Here is a 15,493-nt window from a genome sequence, read left to right on the forward strand (position 1 = left end):
TCCTAAACTGAAATTAACGACCTTCTCTGTGCTATGTAAAAGGTCGTTGGTTCTTTGACCAAAATTTTGGTCACTAGCAGCCTCCCCAAGGCACGTAGGATCCAGCATGGCAAGCTGACGTGGATAAGATTCAGCCCGGTCCGATTAGGTGTCTATATGGGCCAAGCCCATTAATTCAGCCTTTTTAATATATATTTTTCTGTTAATTTTCGCTAGCTACATGGGCCTGGCCCAACAATTTGGCCTTTTTAATTTCTTTGCACATCCCTTTTGACGACAGATTTTTTTTCCTGTATTTTTCTGGGCCATTTCTTTGCTGGGCCTCTCAAAGTTTTCTCCTCACAAATAATTGTTCAATATATCTTGTGTTGGGCCAAAATAATTGATCCAGTCCAACTTTTTTTATTATGCCATTGACATTACAACACATCACACTACAAGCTATCTTGGGCCTAGCCCAGTTCCGATACATTTTCAAAGCAACATGAAATGTTATAGGAGCCCAAAATATCCTTACACGCATTCGTTCTAGCAGTACATATCTTTACATCCAAGGTACCAGTAAGTGCCAAACAAAACTATTCTACAGAAAAGAAAAGAAAATAGATGACAAGACATCACAGAAGTTCCTATTGTCCTGCTCCTTCAACATTTGAAAACCTTCACCTGGCAGTAGATCAATCATGAGTGAGAAACAATATAGCAGCAAAACAATACAGAAACAATACGGTTGATTATTCAGAGAAGTTAAACTAAGTGCAGGTCACCCAAAACTGAATTTCTTGCAATCCAAACAACACAAACAACAGGGAGATGGTTGCATAGATACAAATCCATGTGGTAGCAGCAAAATTGGCCAATCTGGACCGCATCTTCTCTGTTTGGTACTAACTAAATAAAAAAATGGACTTGTTCATACAAATCCCTCTTGAATTCCTTGACACAACCAGGATTTGCATCAAATATTCCTTAATTTAGTGACATTAGTAAGCAGAGAAAGAGGGGAAGGGAGATGGGGATGCTACCTACCTTGTCCTGAAGTTCCAACCACCAGACCAGAGAGAAGTTGCTCCTCGTCTTCTTTCCTCAGCCCCAAATTCGCCTGCAATAACCACAATTCCGGTCAGGGTAAATTCTCAGGTCAAGGTAACCTATCTCCCCAGAAAGACACTTCCAGGGGTGCGTCCGAGCGGGTGCAGATCGTGGCAATCACTTGTCATAGTTGAAGGAATAGCAGTTCGCAAGGAAATCACTGAAGCAGTAAAACACTAAACACCAGGCTTATAATTGTCAAGCTACTTTAGGCTCCTCATCCGTCTGACAAGTGCAAGCAATTTCTTCTTTCACAGACAATGGCATCCCTCGATGTATATAACTGCATAATTAACGGAGTTGGGTCATTGCATCAACCAGCGATCTGATCTCACAAGCCCCACCCGGGTGGTGGACTGGTGGTAGTACAGCAGCTAGAGGGCGCATCACTCACCGGTTGAAAAGCTCGACCCGGTACTCCATCTCCTTCTCCGCCATCCCGAACATCTGCATGGCGCAACCACCACCATCAATTAACCTCAATCACAAGCTCGAGATCGAAGAGGAAGGCATATACACACAAAAAAAGAACATGAAAATTCCAGAAAAAGGCGACTTGTAGCTGCCAGGTAGCAACTTGAGAATGAATGATTGATATCCTAGAAGTTGTAAACTGGAAGCCAGAGAAGCTACTAGTCAGGTTAGTTTCATGTTCTGAAACTAAATGCATGGGGTCGAGTTTTAGTATTCTGTGTAAATTAGTCATATGATGTACCTGTAGTTACGCAATGATTTTGCTCACGTTAGATAGCATGTACTTCTATCCGAGAGAAAGAAGGATTGCTATAAAAGCTGCTACATTTTATTGTGCAATGTCAGTCAGTTTGTGTAGCTAAACTGCTCTCAATGAACCGACCAAGTGCATATATACTGCTCGTGAGCATGACCAATTTTTTAATCAGACTAAATTAAGACCGCAAGATAATGTTCTCGCACTGGAAGGTTACATGTGTACTTCTTCAGAATAATCCAATCATTTTATGACAAAACCAAATATGTTGCAGAATAAAAAATCTACAAGGTGAATAGTAGAAGCTGAGTTTTCAAAGAATGTATCACTTTCAGCTATACAAGATTGCCCATCCTCAAGAAAACAATTATAATTTGGAGTCATGGCCTAAACAGCCCCAGTAACTCATCCTCAAGAAAACAATTATAAAAGACTAATCTTAACCCACTGGTAGCAGTCTAACACTGGCAACTAGCGAGCACTGAAGAAACAGCACAATGAAATAGCTCACCCTGATGGTGTCGGCGTAGTTCCATCCGACCTCCTTGGAGAGCTGGCCGAGGAGGCAGTACCTGTGCCCAGGCTGCAGCCTCAGAACCCTGCAAAACCATAAGCGACGTCAACATCAAACACACATACAAGACGCACACAGTACAAGCAATGTCAGCAGCAGTAATGCATTCATCAATAAAAATGGCAGCAAAAGCAAGCCTAAGAGCCAAACTTCACACTGAGTTTCCAATCAAAAACCTTACACTACAGACTGGACTATTACATTGACCATCCTAACATTCAGAGCCAGAAGAAAGCAACACACCTGAGACCTTGTCCTCCCACCAGTAGATGAACCAGAGGTTGGCCCCCTGCTTGTCCATCTTGTAGAGCTCGTACCAGTGCTCGGCCACCTTCGATATGAGCGCTCCGAGCCCGGTCGCCAGCACGACACCTGCAGGCAAGGCGTAAGCTACGGATCACAACAATATGCATCGGATGGCAACAATAACATCAACAAGTACAAATAGCAGCATCTCAATCACTGTATAATCAATCAGTAAGCAAAAATAGCAGCAGCAAGCATTCTCTCAATCACAGACTACACTAATCAGCACCCTCTCTCTCTCAATCTATCTCCAGCAGATGAAATAGCAATCTCTCACTCATCCCAGCCCAAGCCTCTCCCACCTCTCTCTCTCAATCTCATATCACCTGAACTCGTGAACATCTCTCACCTGAACTCACGAAGCATCTCTCACCTGAACTCAATTTAGGAGAGCCATGACTCTGTCAAATTTCAATCTTACTAACTGAAGTTTTGGAAAATGAATTGCAGGATTCTGTTTGCAATATTTTGTCTTTGGATAACCATAGGTATGCAATTCACTTCTTGCCCATAGGCTAGAACAATGGTGATGAGAAGAACCAGGATCACCACTGCGGCGTCCTGACACCCTCTCGCGCTGCATTGCAACACCACCAGTCAACAGAACCTAAACGGAGCAGAAGTCACCACCAGTCCAGGCTCATGGTCTGGAGACAGAAGGCCCGCGTGCTGTCGGCAACCTTAGTCAAGGAATTACAACGCAACAGCGCCCGGATTTATTACTGGCAACGTTGAGATATACACTGATCTATGAAACATTGCATCAATAGCAGTGAACAAATAACCACACCGGCATGCATGAACGCAGGAGCAGTAGATTTTATTGTATTTCAGAGTCAATTACTTGATATATAATATATAAGTCAGAACATTCAAATAGGATAAGTCAGGACACGAATAGATTTTTCTTGGTTGTGCAATTTAAAGATCCTACGACGAGGCAAACCGGAATATATACACAGTTGATTGGCACGCCTTATTTACAGGAGGCATTCAGAGCGATTGCCGTGGCAGCCAGCGCCATCTAGAGCAATCCGAAGGTGTTCTCGCCGCTGTAGGTCATGTAGAGGAAGCCGTCCTCGTCCTTGTTCTCCTCGTAAATGGCAGACATCAGGGCAGCTGCAAACAGAGGATGAACAGGAACTTTGGTTATTGGAACATTGGACCATGCAATGAACTACAGAAAGCAGGGAGAGTATGTTGCTGCTCCCTACCTGTCGGGTCTAAACTAGATTGACCAACAAGTTCGATTGACCCGCGAGGATCTACTACCCAAAATTTGATTGTCCCGCACAGACCATCACCAAACAGTTCTGATCGATCGAACTCCGAGCGAAACAATAAACAGACGACGCGCGAGCGCAAGAGGGGATCGGTCGTTGGCGCATACCCTGGAGGACGTAGGCGACCTTGGCGGAGTCGGAGTAGCTGGGGAGCGACATGCCGAGGTCGAGGTCGAAGGAAGACGGAGGAAGAAGGGTTCCTCTCATCTCCGTCGAGGTCGGCTCTTGACGACGACGCGAGTCCGGCTCGATCTGGACCCCGCCTGAGGTGGGACGAGGACGAGACGCAGCCGTCCCCTCGTGCAGACGAAGGTCCAGATCGATGCCCTGGCGATCCGCGCGAGATCCCTCTTCTCTTCTGATGGGAGGAGGAGAGGGAGGGGGCGGCAGGTGTGGGGGGAGGAGAGAGCGGGAGCAGCGGCCGGCGACGAGGTCAGACGGGGCGGTGGGTGGCGGCGGCGAGGTCAGACGGGACGGTGGGTGGCGGCGGCGAGGAGGAGCGGCTTGAGGTGGGAGGGGAGGGGAGGTCGCGGCGGGATCGGCGGGACGGTGGGTGGCGGCGGTGGTCCAATGGAGGGAGAGGGGAGAGGGGTTAGGGCTTGGGCTGCGGGTTGTGGGGGGAGGAGTGGTGTGCGGTGGGTGAGTGGTGGCATTCGGCCACTAACAGGTGGGCCCGCGAGGAATTAGGCCCACATGTCAGTGTCCTCAACGACATGTGGTGTAGGTGAGGGGAGCTGCTTTCGGGTGGGTGTGGGTGGGGAGAGGGTGAGGGGGGTGGGCCGTTGGATTTGGCAGTATCCGACGGTCGCTAAGAGCATCTCCAGCCGTTGGCCTCCCAGGGGGCGCCTAAAATCGCCGCCTGGGGGTGACCCGGCGAAAAAATGGGCCTGGGGGCGAGTTGGCCCCCAGCCGCCGCCCCCAGGGCTGGCCCCAGGCGCGGGAAAAAAAATTGTGTAGAAAATTTACGCAAAGTTCGGGTAAAACACGCCAAATTTCGGCAAACTTTGCGGATTTAAGTCGAGTAGCCATTACATATAAAAACTAATAAAAAAACTTGCTGAAGGCCGAGAAGTCGCCGTCGTCGCCGCCATCGTCGGCCTTCTCCTCCTTGACTCGAGCGTCCTCGTTGGACCCCTCCCCGGCTGGTGGCGGCGGCGGCGCGTCGTCGTCGTCGCTGTCGTCGATGATGACGACTCGTCCTTCGTCGCGGCCTCGGCGGCGCTGCTCGAAGCGCCGCAGGGCGGCGCGCTGGCGCTCCGTCGCCATCTTGATGGAGTCCTGGCGTGCCCATTCAAGGGCCGCGTCGTCGTGCTCCGTCTTCACCGGCGCCAGCCCCGGCTCCGTCTTCACCGGCGCCAGCCCCGGCTCCGTCTTTGGCTTGACGAAGCGCGGAGGAGGAGCCGACGAGGAGGCGCGCCGGCCGCCCTCGTTGATGACGATGCCGGCGCTGCGAGTGCGCCGACCGAGCGGCGTCTCTGCCGCGGGCTCGGCCTTGACGCCGAGCAGCGTCGGAGTGCCGGAGGAGTGGGAGGAGGAGTGGGAGGAGGACGCGCCGAACCTCCTTGGCGCCCATTGTCCGTCGCGTCGGCGGTGTGCCGGGGCGGCCGCCCTCGCCGGGGGGTACGCCAACGGCGGGTTGTTGCCGCCCTCGAGGTGCGTCAGCATGCCCTCAAGTGTGCGGCCGGGGGCGCCCCACCACAGGTGGCGCCCCTCGCTGTTCTTCACGCCGCCGACCACCAGCGCCCCATTGGTGGACGCCAGCCGCTGCTGCTGGCGGCGCTCGAAGTACGCCGCCCAAGCCGCGTGGTTGTCGGCGGCGTATTGGGGGAGGGAGAGCTCGTCGTTTGTGAGGGAGGCGCGCACGATCTCGACCTCGTTGGCGAAGTAGGATGGTTTGGCCACGGCGTCGGGCAACGGGGGAATGGGCACTCCCCCATTGCTGAGCCTCCAGCCCGTCGGCCCGGCGCGCATGTCCGGCGGCGCCGGGATGTTCGCCTGGAACAGGAGCCAGGACTCCTGTTCGCGGAGCGAATGACGGCCGAAGCCGTTGGCCGCCGCCTCGTCTCCGGGGAAACGCTCGGCCATCGGGGAGATGGAGTGGCTGGGAAGAAGAGATCGGCGGCGGCGCTCGGGAGATGGAGTGGATGGGGGAGAGAGATCGGCGGCGGCACTCGAGAGAGGGAGGGCTGGGGGAGAAGAGCTCGGCGGCGGCCCTCGGGAGAGGTGGAGAGGTGGCACTCATCACAGGCGAGCGAGGCCATATATAGCCGCGCCGCATCCGTGTGTACGCGTCCGCGGGAGGGGAGGCGTCGGCGCGCCGCCCCGTGAATGCGCCACCCGTGAGGAATCAATGGCAAAGCTGACCGGCGGCAGCCTTGCCATTGATTCCCCGCGGGAAACCGAGGCGTCGGGAGAAGACGAGGCGGGCGGTGTCGCTGACGCGGCTGGCCCGCGGCGCTTTCGCGCCAAAAACGATTCGCCCGGCGCCCCCGAGCGCCTCCCAGCGCGCCGGGTTCGGGTTGGGTCCGCCGGCGCCAATTTCGGCCCGAGCCGGCGAAAAAAGGGCCACTGGGGGCGCGACTGGGCCGAGCTTTTGGCGCCGGCGGCCGAAAAATCACCTGGGGGGCCTTGTTGGGGGCGCGGCTGGAGATGCTCTAATGCTTGATCCGCGTGACATGCCCATAGACCAATCAGAACGAAGTGCAGGCTTTGATGACGTTATGACCATCTAAAATGGTCGTGATCAATTTTCCATTTTACGAGTGTCCAAAATGAGTTTTTTTGTGAAGGACTTACCGTATATTAGTTGCAAAATTGAACCAAATCAATTTTCTAAAATATTAGGCCATATTTAATGCACAATTGACAAAAATGGTTGGGTGTCAAAAGTTTTGATCCACCTCTGGTGAAAAAGGCAAATTCCCGCTGATTCAGCAGGAAGCGGGTCAAATTTGAACTGCAGCTGCCTCATAGTTTGCTCTGTATTTTTTCCAAAAATTATTTTTAGGTACATAAGTATCTATTTAATCAGAGAAACACAAAAAAAATTCAAGATTTAACAAGTAGCTAGGAACGGTCATTCCCGCCGTTTTGACCGCATCTTCAAACGGGCATAAAAAATTCAAGAAAAATCAAAAAATTGGAAAACCTTCGCATTGTGTCATTACATGTGACCAAGTTACCAGGAAAAATAATAAACTTGTAATACGACAATTCTTTTGAAAAAGTGTTCTCAGAAATGAGCTATCATGTGTCAAGATTCATGGCTTTCGATCCAAATGATCAATTTTATGGCCATATTCATGGCATAGTTTGCTCAAATGACCTCATATCATGCACAAGGGTGCACCATGGAATGGCAAACAATGTTGCCTAAGGGAGTTTTCATTTTCTTTGGACGAAAAATCAATTTTCCATTTTCCGAGTGCCCAAAGTGAAGGACCTACCATATATTTGTTGCAAAATTGGACCAAATCAATTTTGTAAAAATACTAGGACATATTTAATGCACAATTGACAAAATGGTTGGGTGTCAAAAGTTTTGATCCACCTCTGGTGAAAAAGGCAAATTCCCGCTGATTCAGTAGGAAGCGGGTCAAATTTGAACTGCAGCTGCCTCATAGTTTGCTCTGTATTTTTTCCAAACATCATACCTAGGTACATAAGTATATATTTAATCAGAGAAATTCCAAAGAAATTCAGGATTCAACCACTAGCTAGGAACGGTCATTCCCGCCGTTTTGACCGCATTTTGAAACGGGCATAAAAATTCAAAAAAATCAAAAAATTGGAAAACCTTCGTATTGTGTTATTACATGTGACCAAGTTACCAGGAAAAATAATAAACTTGTAATACGACAATTCTTTTGAAAAAATGTTCTCAGAAATGAGCTATCATGTGTCAAGATTCATGGCTTTCAAGCCAAATGATCAATCTTATGGCCACATTCATGGCATAGTATGTTCAAATGACCTCATATCATGCACAAGGGTGCATCTTGGAATGGCAAACAATGTTGCCTAAGGGAGTTTTCATTTTCTTTGGACGAAAAATCAAGTTTCCATTTTCCGAGTGCCCAAAATTGGTTTTTTGTGAAGGACCAACCATATATTTGTTGCAAAATTGGACCAAATCAATTTTATAAAAAACTAGGCCATATTTAATGCACAATTGACAAAATGGTTGGGTGTCAAAGGTTTTGATCCACCTCTGGTAAAAAACAAATTCCCGCCGATTCAACAGGAAGCGGGTCAAATTTGAACTATATCTGCCTCATAGTTTGCTCTTTATTTTTTCCAAAAATCATTTCTAGTTACATAACTATCTATTTAATCAGAGAAACATCAAAAGGTTTCCAAGATTTAACAACTAGCTAGGAACGGTCAAGCCCGCCGTTTTGACCTTATTTTGAAATGGGCATAAAAAATTCAAAAAAAATCAAAAAATTCGAAAACCTTCACATTGTGTCATAATATGTGACCAAGTTTCCATGAAAAGTAATAAACTTGTAATACGGCAATTATTTTTAAAAAGTGTTCTCAGAAATGAGCTATCATGCGTGAAGATTCATGGCTTTCAAGCCAAAATGATCAATCTTATGGCCACATTCATGGCATAGTTTGTTCAAATGATCTCATATTGTGCACAAGGGTGCATCTTGGAATTCCAAACAATGTTGCCTAAGGGAGTTTTCATTCTCTTTGCACGGAAAATTCATTTTCCATTTTTCGAGTGCCCAAAATGAGGTTTTTTTGTGAAGGAACTACCAAATAATTGTTGCAAAATTGGACCAAATCAATTTTATAAAATACTATGCCATGTTTAATACACAATTGACAAAATGGTTGGGTGTAAAAAGTTTTTATCCACCTCTGATGAAAAAGACAAATTTCCACCGACTCAGTTGGAAGCGAGTCAAACTTGAACTGCAGCTGCCTTATAGTTTGCTCTTTATTTTTTCCAAAAATCATTTCTAGGTACATAAGTGTCTATTTAACCATAAATACATGGTTGGGTGGTGATACGTTGAGGTCTGGACGGTGGCCCAGGGCCCCAACTCCAAAGCGCGTAGACTCGTATGCCCGTCGCGTGGTCACCGCGTGACCGTGGCGTTGCCATGCGTTCTGGGAAGCCTAGGCATGTCTAATAGGTTTGGCACTCCCCAGGTACATGCTTGGAAGAAAATAACAACAGAAGAATCTCACGAGGAGACCGAACAATGCTCAAACATGAATTAGCACCCAAGTGTTTAATTAGTGGTACGGGAAATGCACATGGCCAATGGGCCTGAGTTTTGGCTGAGGATGATCATCTACTAAGGACACTATCTTGGAAAATTTGCAGCTCAAATGGAGGAGCCTAGGTGTCACTTGCTTTGCAACGTACCACACTGGACAAGAATATGAATGTTGAAGCCACACTCACATGTATTGTTAGATGGGGCTCAAATTTTGTGGAGAGCTATGGTTTGAGAATATAGAAGATGTGGCAAAAATTCAGCTCATTAGGATATGCCTAGCTAGTACTTCCTTCACAACAGTTCGAGTTGAACAAAAACTTTGGAAATTTGCCGAGGAAGATTTACCACGCAAATGGAGTTGAATATTGTCATGAGGCAATGCTTTGGATAGTAAAGAATGCCCAATTTTTTTTGGAAATTTTGGGAATGACAGAAATATAGGTTGCTTCACAACCTAGGGCAAAAATTGACACATGGACATGACACATAGGCAAAACTGATGAGGTGGCGCCTAGTCATAGCAATAAGTACCAATGCATCCACGTTCACAACCTCATGACCATTTATATTGGTCGTAATCAGGTAGAAATAAGGTCATTGGCCACTCTTGTCTGCTTTGTGACCATTTGGTGTAAGCAATTTCAGGGTTTGAGCCCTTCCAAGCGAAATGGCCGTGGATTTACGACCAATTCAGCTGGGGTCACTAAGAGAAGGTCACAAGTTGACATATTTCTTGTGGTGTCCTCCCTTGTAACCGACTCTGTGTAACCCTAACCCCCTCCGGTGTCTATATAAACCGGAGGGTTTAGTCCGTAGGACAACAACGATCAGAATCATAGGCTAGCTTCTAGGGTTTAGCCTCTACGATCTCGTGGTAGATCAACTCTTGTAATACTCATATCATCAAGATCAATCAAGCAGGAAGTAGGGTATTACCTCCATCGAGAGGGCCCGAACCTGGGTAAACATTGTGTCCCCCGCCTCCTGTTACCATCCGCCTTAGACGCACAGTTCGGGACCCCCTACCCGAGATCCGCCGGTTTTGACACCGACACCGTCCGCTGTCACCCATCACGACAGCCGAGGCTAATTGGGTAGGTGGGGTGTTACCAAGCTGCCGTAGGGTCTCGTCGTCATCCCCCTAGTACCGGAGGGGCTAAATTCTCGTGGCCCGGTTTGACACTGACCACAGAAACCTTGAAGACGTCAGGGGGACCGGTGCTACCTCTTGAGCACTGCGTTGGTTTTCCCTTGAAGAGGAAAGGGTGATGCAGCAAAGTAGCGTAAGTATTTCCCTCAGTTTTTGAGAACCAAGGTATTAATCCAGTAGGAGACCACGCTCGAGTCCCACGCACCTACACAAACAAATAAGAACCTCGCAACCAATGCGATAAAGGGGTTGTCAATCCCTTCACGGTCACTTACGACAGTGAGATCTGATAGATATGATAAGATAACATTTTTGGTATTTTTATGATAAAGAGTAAAAGTAAAGATTGCAAAAATAAACGGCGCCAGAACTAGCTTGTTGACAGGAGATTAATATGATGGAAAATAGACCCAGGGGCCATAGGTTTCACTAGTGGCTTCTCTCAAGAGCATAAGTATTACAGTGGGTAAACGAATTACTATTGAGCAATTGATAGAATTGAGCATAGTTATGAGAATATCTAGGTATGATCATGTATATAGGCATCATGTACGTGACAAGTAGACCGACTCGTGCCTGCATCTACTACTATTACTCCACATATTGACCGCTATCCAGCATGCATCTAGAGTATTAAGTTCATAAGAACAGAGTAATGCTTTAAGCAAGATGACATGATGTAGAGGAATAAACTCATGCAATATGATATAAACCCCATCTTTTTATCCTTGATGGAAACAATACAATACGTGTCGTTTCCCTTGTTGTCACTGGGATCGAGCACCGCAAGATTGAACCCAAAGCTAAGCACTTCTCCCATTGCAAGAAAAATCAATCTAGTAGGCCAAACCAAACTGATAATTCGAAGAGACTTGCAAAGATAACCAATCATACATAAAAGAATTCAGAGGAGATTCAAATATTGTTCATAGATAAACTTGATCATAAACCCACAATTCATCGGATCTCGACAAACACACCGCAAAAGAAGATTACATCGAATAGATCTACAAGAAGATCGAGGAGAACTTTGTATTGAGATCCAAAGAGAGAGAAGAAGCCATCTAGCTAATAACTATGGACCCGAAGGTCCGAGGTAAACTACTCACACATCATCGGAGAGGCTATGGTGTTGATGTAGAAGCCCTTCGTGATCAATGCCCCCTCTGGCGGAGCGCCGGAAAAGGCCCCAAGATGGGATCTCACGGGTACAGAAGGTTGCGGCGGTGGAAATAGGGTTTTGGCTCAGTATATGATCGTTCGGGGGTACGTAGGTATATATAGGAGGAAGAAGTACGTCGGTGGAGCAACAAGGGCCCCACGAGGGTGGAGGGCGCGCCCCGGGGGGTAGGCACGCCCCCTGCCTCGTGCTCTCCTCGTTGATTGCTTTACGTAGACTCCAAGTCCTCTGGATCACGTTTGTTCCGAAAATCACGTTCCCGAAGGTTTCATTCCGTTTGGACTCCGTTTGATGTCCTTTCCTTCGAAACACTGAAATAGGCAAAAAAACAGCAATTTGGGCTGGGCCTCCGGTTAATAGGTTAGTCCCAAAAATAATATAAAAGTGTATAATAAAGCCCAATAAACATCCAAAACAGAATATAATATAGCATGGAACAATCAAAAATTATAGATACGTTGGAGACGTATCAATCGGCCGGTTGTGGAACAATGGTTCCTTCAGCTTCATTATCGTCGCCTTCCCCACGTCCACCTTCTGGTCGCCGATGGTGTACAATATAGTGCACGGGGTTACGTCGGCCTGCAAAGACATGTCTGCGACGTGAGACATCCGAAAGGCAACGGAAACGGGAGATTATGCATTTATTGAAGAGGGCCGGTGTGACAGATACGTGAGGGCGTCGAGCTCAGCCAAAGCCGAAGCACCGCCGAGCATGTCTGAGACGAAGGACGGGCTGCTATGAGTAGGTGCGAGAGCCAGTGCAGGAGCCGGTGCCGGAGCAGGTGCGGGAGCAAGTGCAGAAGCAGGTGCGGGTGCTGGTGCTGGTGCAATGCTAGTCGAGCTGCTCCCGAAGAAGTCAGCAAGGGGAAAGTCTGCTACTTTTTTTTCTGGATTTTGCCTGCTCCAATTGAAAACGACCAGAACCAAGACAGTTGACATATCTACAATCACCTGTTTTGTGGCAGCTACCGCTATTGCAACTATCTTAGATGATTTATTCTCAACCGCAATCTCAACCTTCTTGGCGATGTTTTCTTCAGTTAACCTCCGTCTTTCCTTTCTCTCCTCCGTGGTCTCACGGTAGTACTTCTTCCATGTGGCGCCGTCTCCGACACTGTGCACGCGTCCATACGACGACCGAGTGTCCACCGGGAGTCCTTTCAATATGTTCAACAACCGGTTGAATGGAGTGTCCCACTTGGGCCTCGCCAACGCCTCAGACGGCGAGTCTCTTTCGGCCACAATCCTGTGCTGCTCTCTCTGCAAAAGGAACAAGGATCGTTTACAAATATGACTAAACGTGCAGTCGAATTGATCAGAAATTAGAATTACAAGTAGTCTCATGAACTCCGTCGTGACCGGGTCTGTCTCGAAAACCTTCTTGACTGAGTCCCAATGGTGTCGTGCCCTGAGGACGTCACGCTCCTGTGGGACGGTGAAGTCCGTCAAGGGGTCTGGGATGCCACGACTCTCGCGTTCCGCGTCCTCCTTGGCCCATATGGACCTCTTCCTGCCGTAACCACAGCTTCCGAGGTGGTGGCACCCCATGTTCCTCTGTTGAAGCCCCTTCATGTACTTCGACTTTTTTTGGCAGCTTCGGCCTCGCAAGCCGCCTTGAATATTTCAAACTGCTCTTCCGTGATTGTCGGATTATCCTTTACAATCTTGGAGTAGGGTTCCTTTTTGTTGACCATCCGATGTTTCACCCTTGCTTTCCAGGCGGCCAACGCGTCGCTAAACTTGGTCATGGCGTGTTTGTTTATCTTCTTCATTGCCAGGTCTGTATCTGGATTTTTATAATCGTTTTCATTCCGGCCCAGGAACAAGAATATCTGGTGCAGCTTCTTTAGGAGGGAGGGCCTCATATTATCTATCTTCTTTAGTTTCTCATCGTTGATGGTGGCGGTTGTCCGTACGATGCAGCCTATTTGATTGATGTAGCACGATCGCGCTTCCTCTGGGACTATTGGCTCAAAAATGCCGTTGTCCATCTCCGTGACCACTAGTCTAGTACTCATGAGCTGGTTTGGGCGCCGTGGCCTCTTTGCTTTCGGTTCTAGACCGGCTCCGCTAGTCTCGGTGTCGGTCTCAGTCCCCGATGCGACCCAGAACCCCGTTGATCGTCGGCAAGGCTCAAAAATTCGTCTGCCGCTAGGTAGACGTTGTCGCAATCACCAGAACCGTGTCCTTCATCATTGCTAGCCATGTTTCCTACGATTAAATCTAGTCAATTAATTCTAGACATAATAAAATGAATAATGACATCAAAAAGGCCTATGTTTTGTAGGAACGTGGACTCCTTCCCGATGCGGCAAATCCCGGGCACTCAATATGTCCTAGTTTGTAGCACAAGTCATGCCGAAATTCACGGAAAATTTCGGCATGACCTTTGCTAAAAAGTGGACAAATCGAGTTACTGAAATTGGCCAGAATGGAAATGAATCGACATTCCGGCAAAACATAGGCCACTCGGAAACTCAAGAAAACATTTGCCGGAATGGAAATGTTTGACACTTCAAGAAAATCAACAAAAATCTCATGCTCTCTCAAACTCAATTCAAAAACCAAATATAGATTATATTTAGTTAACTACTGAGCTAAATTTTACTCTAAACTAAACCCTACTGCCCTAACTAACATATAGTTAAACAAACTCAATTAAAATCTAGACCCTACTGAACTAATTAACATCTACATTATCTACTACTTAACATCTGTTATTACCCTAACTAAAAAACATCTACCATTAACCCTACTGCCCTAGTTAACTAGTACCACCACTACTACTAATTAACATCTGGTACTACTACTACTAAAAAACATTATCTATGAACCCTACTACTAATTAACATCTACTACTACTGCTAATTAATTAACATGGCAGGAAGAAAATGCAGAGAGAGAGAGGAAGGGTGGGGGCTTACAGAGAGGGGAGAGACGGTGGCGGGGAGGTGCTTGGCGACAGAGGCATGGGCGGGGAGGGCGGGCTCGGGCTCGGGCAGCGGCGGTTGATGAAGCTATGTACCTAGGGTAGGGTTATAGGCCTGACCTAGATACCCTCCCCAAGGACATCACCCTAAAGTCAGAAGCATTCGAAGGGTACCATTGTCCACTCGACCAGAAACATTCCTCTCGGAAGAATCAATGTCACTCGACCGTAACAGAAACCACTCAACATCCAGAAGATCTAAAGTGACTCTGCACAGCAACGGTCGGGCGTTTACTCATAGACTTAATGATCATTTATAGCACTTTATTATGGACGTCACCTGTAACGCTCCTTCTTTATGTACATTGAACTTCTTGTAACGTGAGCTGGCTGGGGTCCTGGCGCACTCTATATAAGCTACCCCCTCCACTAGCACAAGGGTTCGCACCCCATGTAACACACACACGCATAATCCAATCGACCGCCTCCGGGCACTAAGACGTAGGGCTATTACTTCCTCCGCGAAGGGCCTGAACTCGTAAAACTCGTGTGCACAACTTCGCCATAGCTAGGATCTTGCCTCCTCATACCTACCCCCATTCTACTGTCAGTCTTAGATCCACGACAGTTGGCGCCCACCTTGGGGCAGGTGTCTTAGCGACTTGTTGGTGAAGTTGCGACTTTTTCCGATTCCCATCGTCATGGTTTCCGGCGGAGGAAGGCTGAGGGCCGCGAGATCCGACTCGGCGTGCTCGTTTCCGTCGCCGACGACTCCGCCTGTCTTCAAGAGGCTCCACTCGACGTCAAGGCGCTCCCCGTCCGTGGGGCGACGCACTTTCGCGCGTGCGTCCGCGGCGTCCTTCTTCGGCAGCCGTCGACTCAGTATCGGTCAGCTCCTGTGGCGTCCTCGCTCTGTGCTGTTCACCATCGCAAGCGTTCCAGTCGGTCGCGGCTCCAGCGGTGGGTGAGGCACACGGTGGCCTGCCACTCGGCCACCCCACAAGTC

General features: G+C 48.2%; 1 protein-coding gene across 5 annotated transcripts; it reads right to left on the reverse strand.

Moving 5' to 3' along the window:
* Positions 1-382: 382 nt before the first annotated feature.
* LOC123080784 (60S ribosomal protein L13a-4) lies at positions 383-4,564 on the reverse strand. Of its 5 annotated transcripts, none has more exons than XR_006438541.1 (7): positions 4,093-4,559; positions 2,640-3,821; positions 2,334-2,421; positions 1,487-1,539; positions 1,214-1,375; positions 1,030-1,102; positions 383-666 (listed from the first exon to the last, which is right to left on the reverse strand). XR_006438541.1 is itself a non-coding variant. In XM_044503733.1 (6 exons), the coding sequence occupies exons 2-5, from the start codon at positions 2,807-2,809 to the stop codon at positions 1,291-1,293; spliced, it is 396 nt and encodes a 131-aa protein (XP_044359668.1). In that variant the 5' UTR covers positions 2,810-3,821; positions 3,917-4,564; the 3' UTR covers positions 383-666; positions 1,030-1,290. The 5 variants fall into 5 exon arrangements, 3 of the variants coding, with proteins under 3 accessions (XP_044359668.1, XP_044359669.1, XP_044359667.1); XR_006438542.1 differs by having other exon boundaries at positions 1,277-1,375; positions 4,093-4,558; XM_044503733.1 differs by having other exon boundaries at positions 1,030-1,375; positions 3,917-4,564.
* Between the last annotated feature and the right edge of the window lie 10,929 nt (positions 4,565-15,493).

The sequence above is a fragment of the Triticum aestivum genome, chromosome 3D (assembly GCF_018294505.1).
Source record: "Triticum aestivum cultivar Chinese Spring chromosome 3D, IWGSC CS RefSeq v2.1, whole genome shotgun sequence".
NCBI classification, from domain to species: domain Eukaryota; kingdom Viridiplantae; phylum Streptophyta; class Magnoliopsida; order Poales; family Poaceae; genus Triticum; species Triticum aestivum.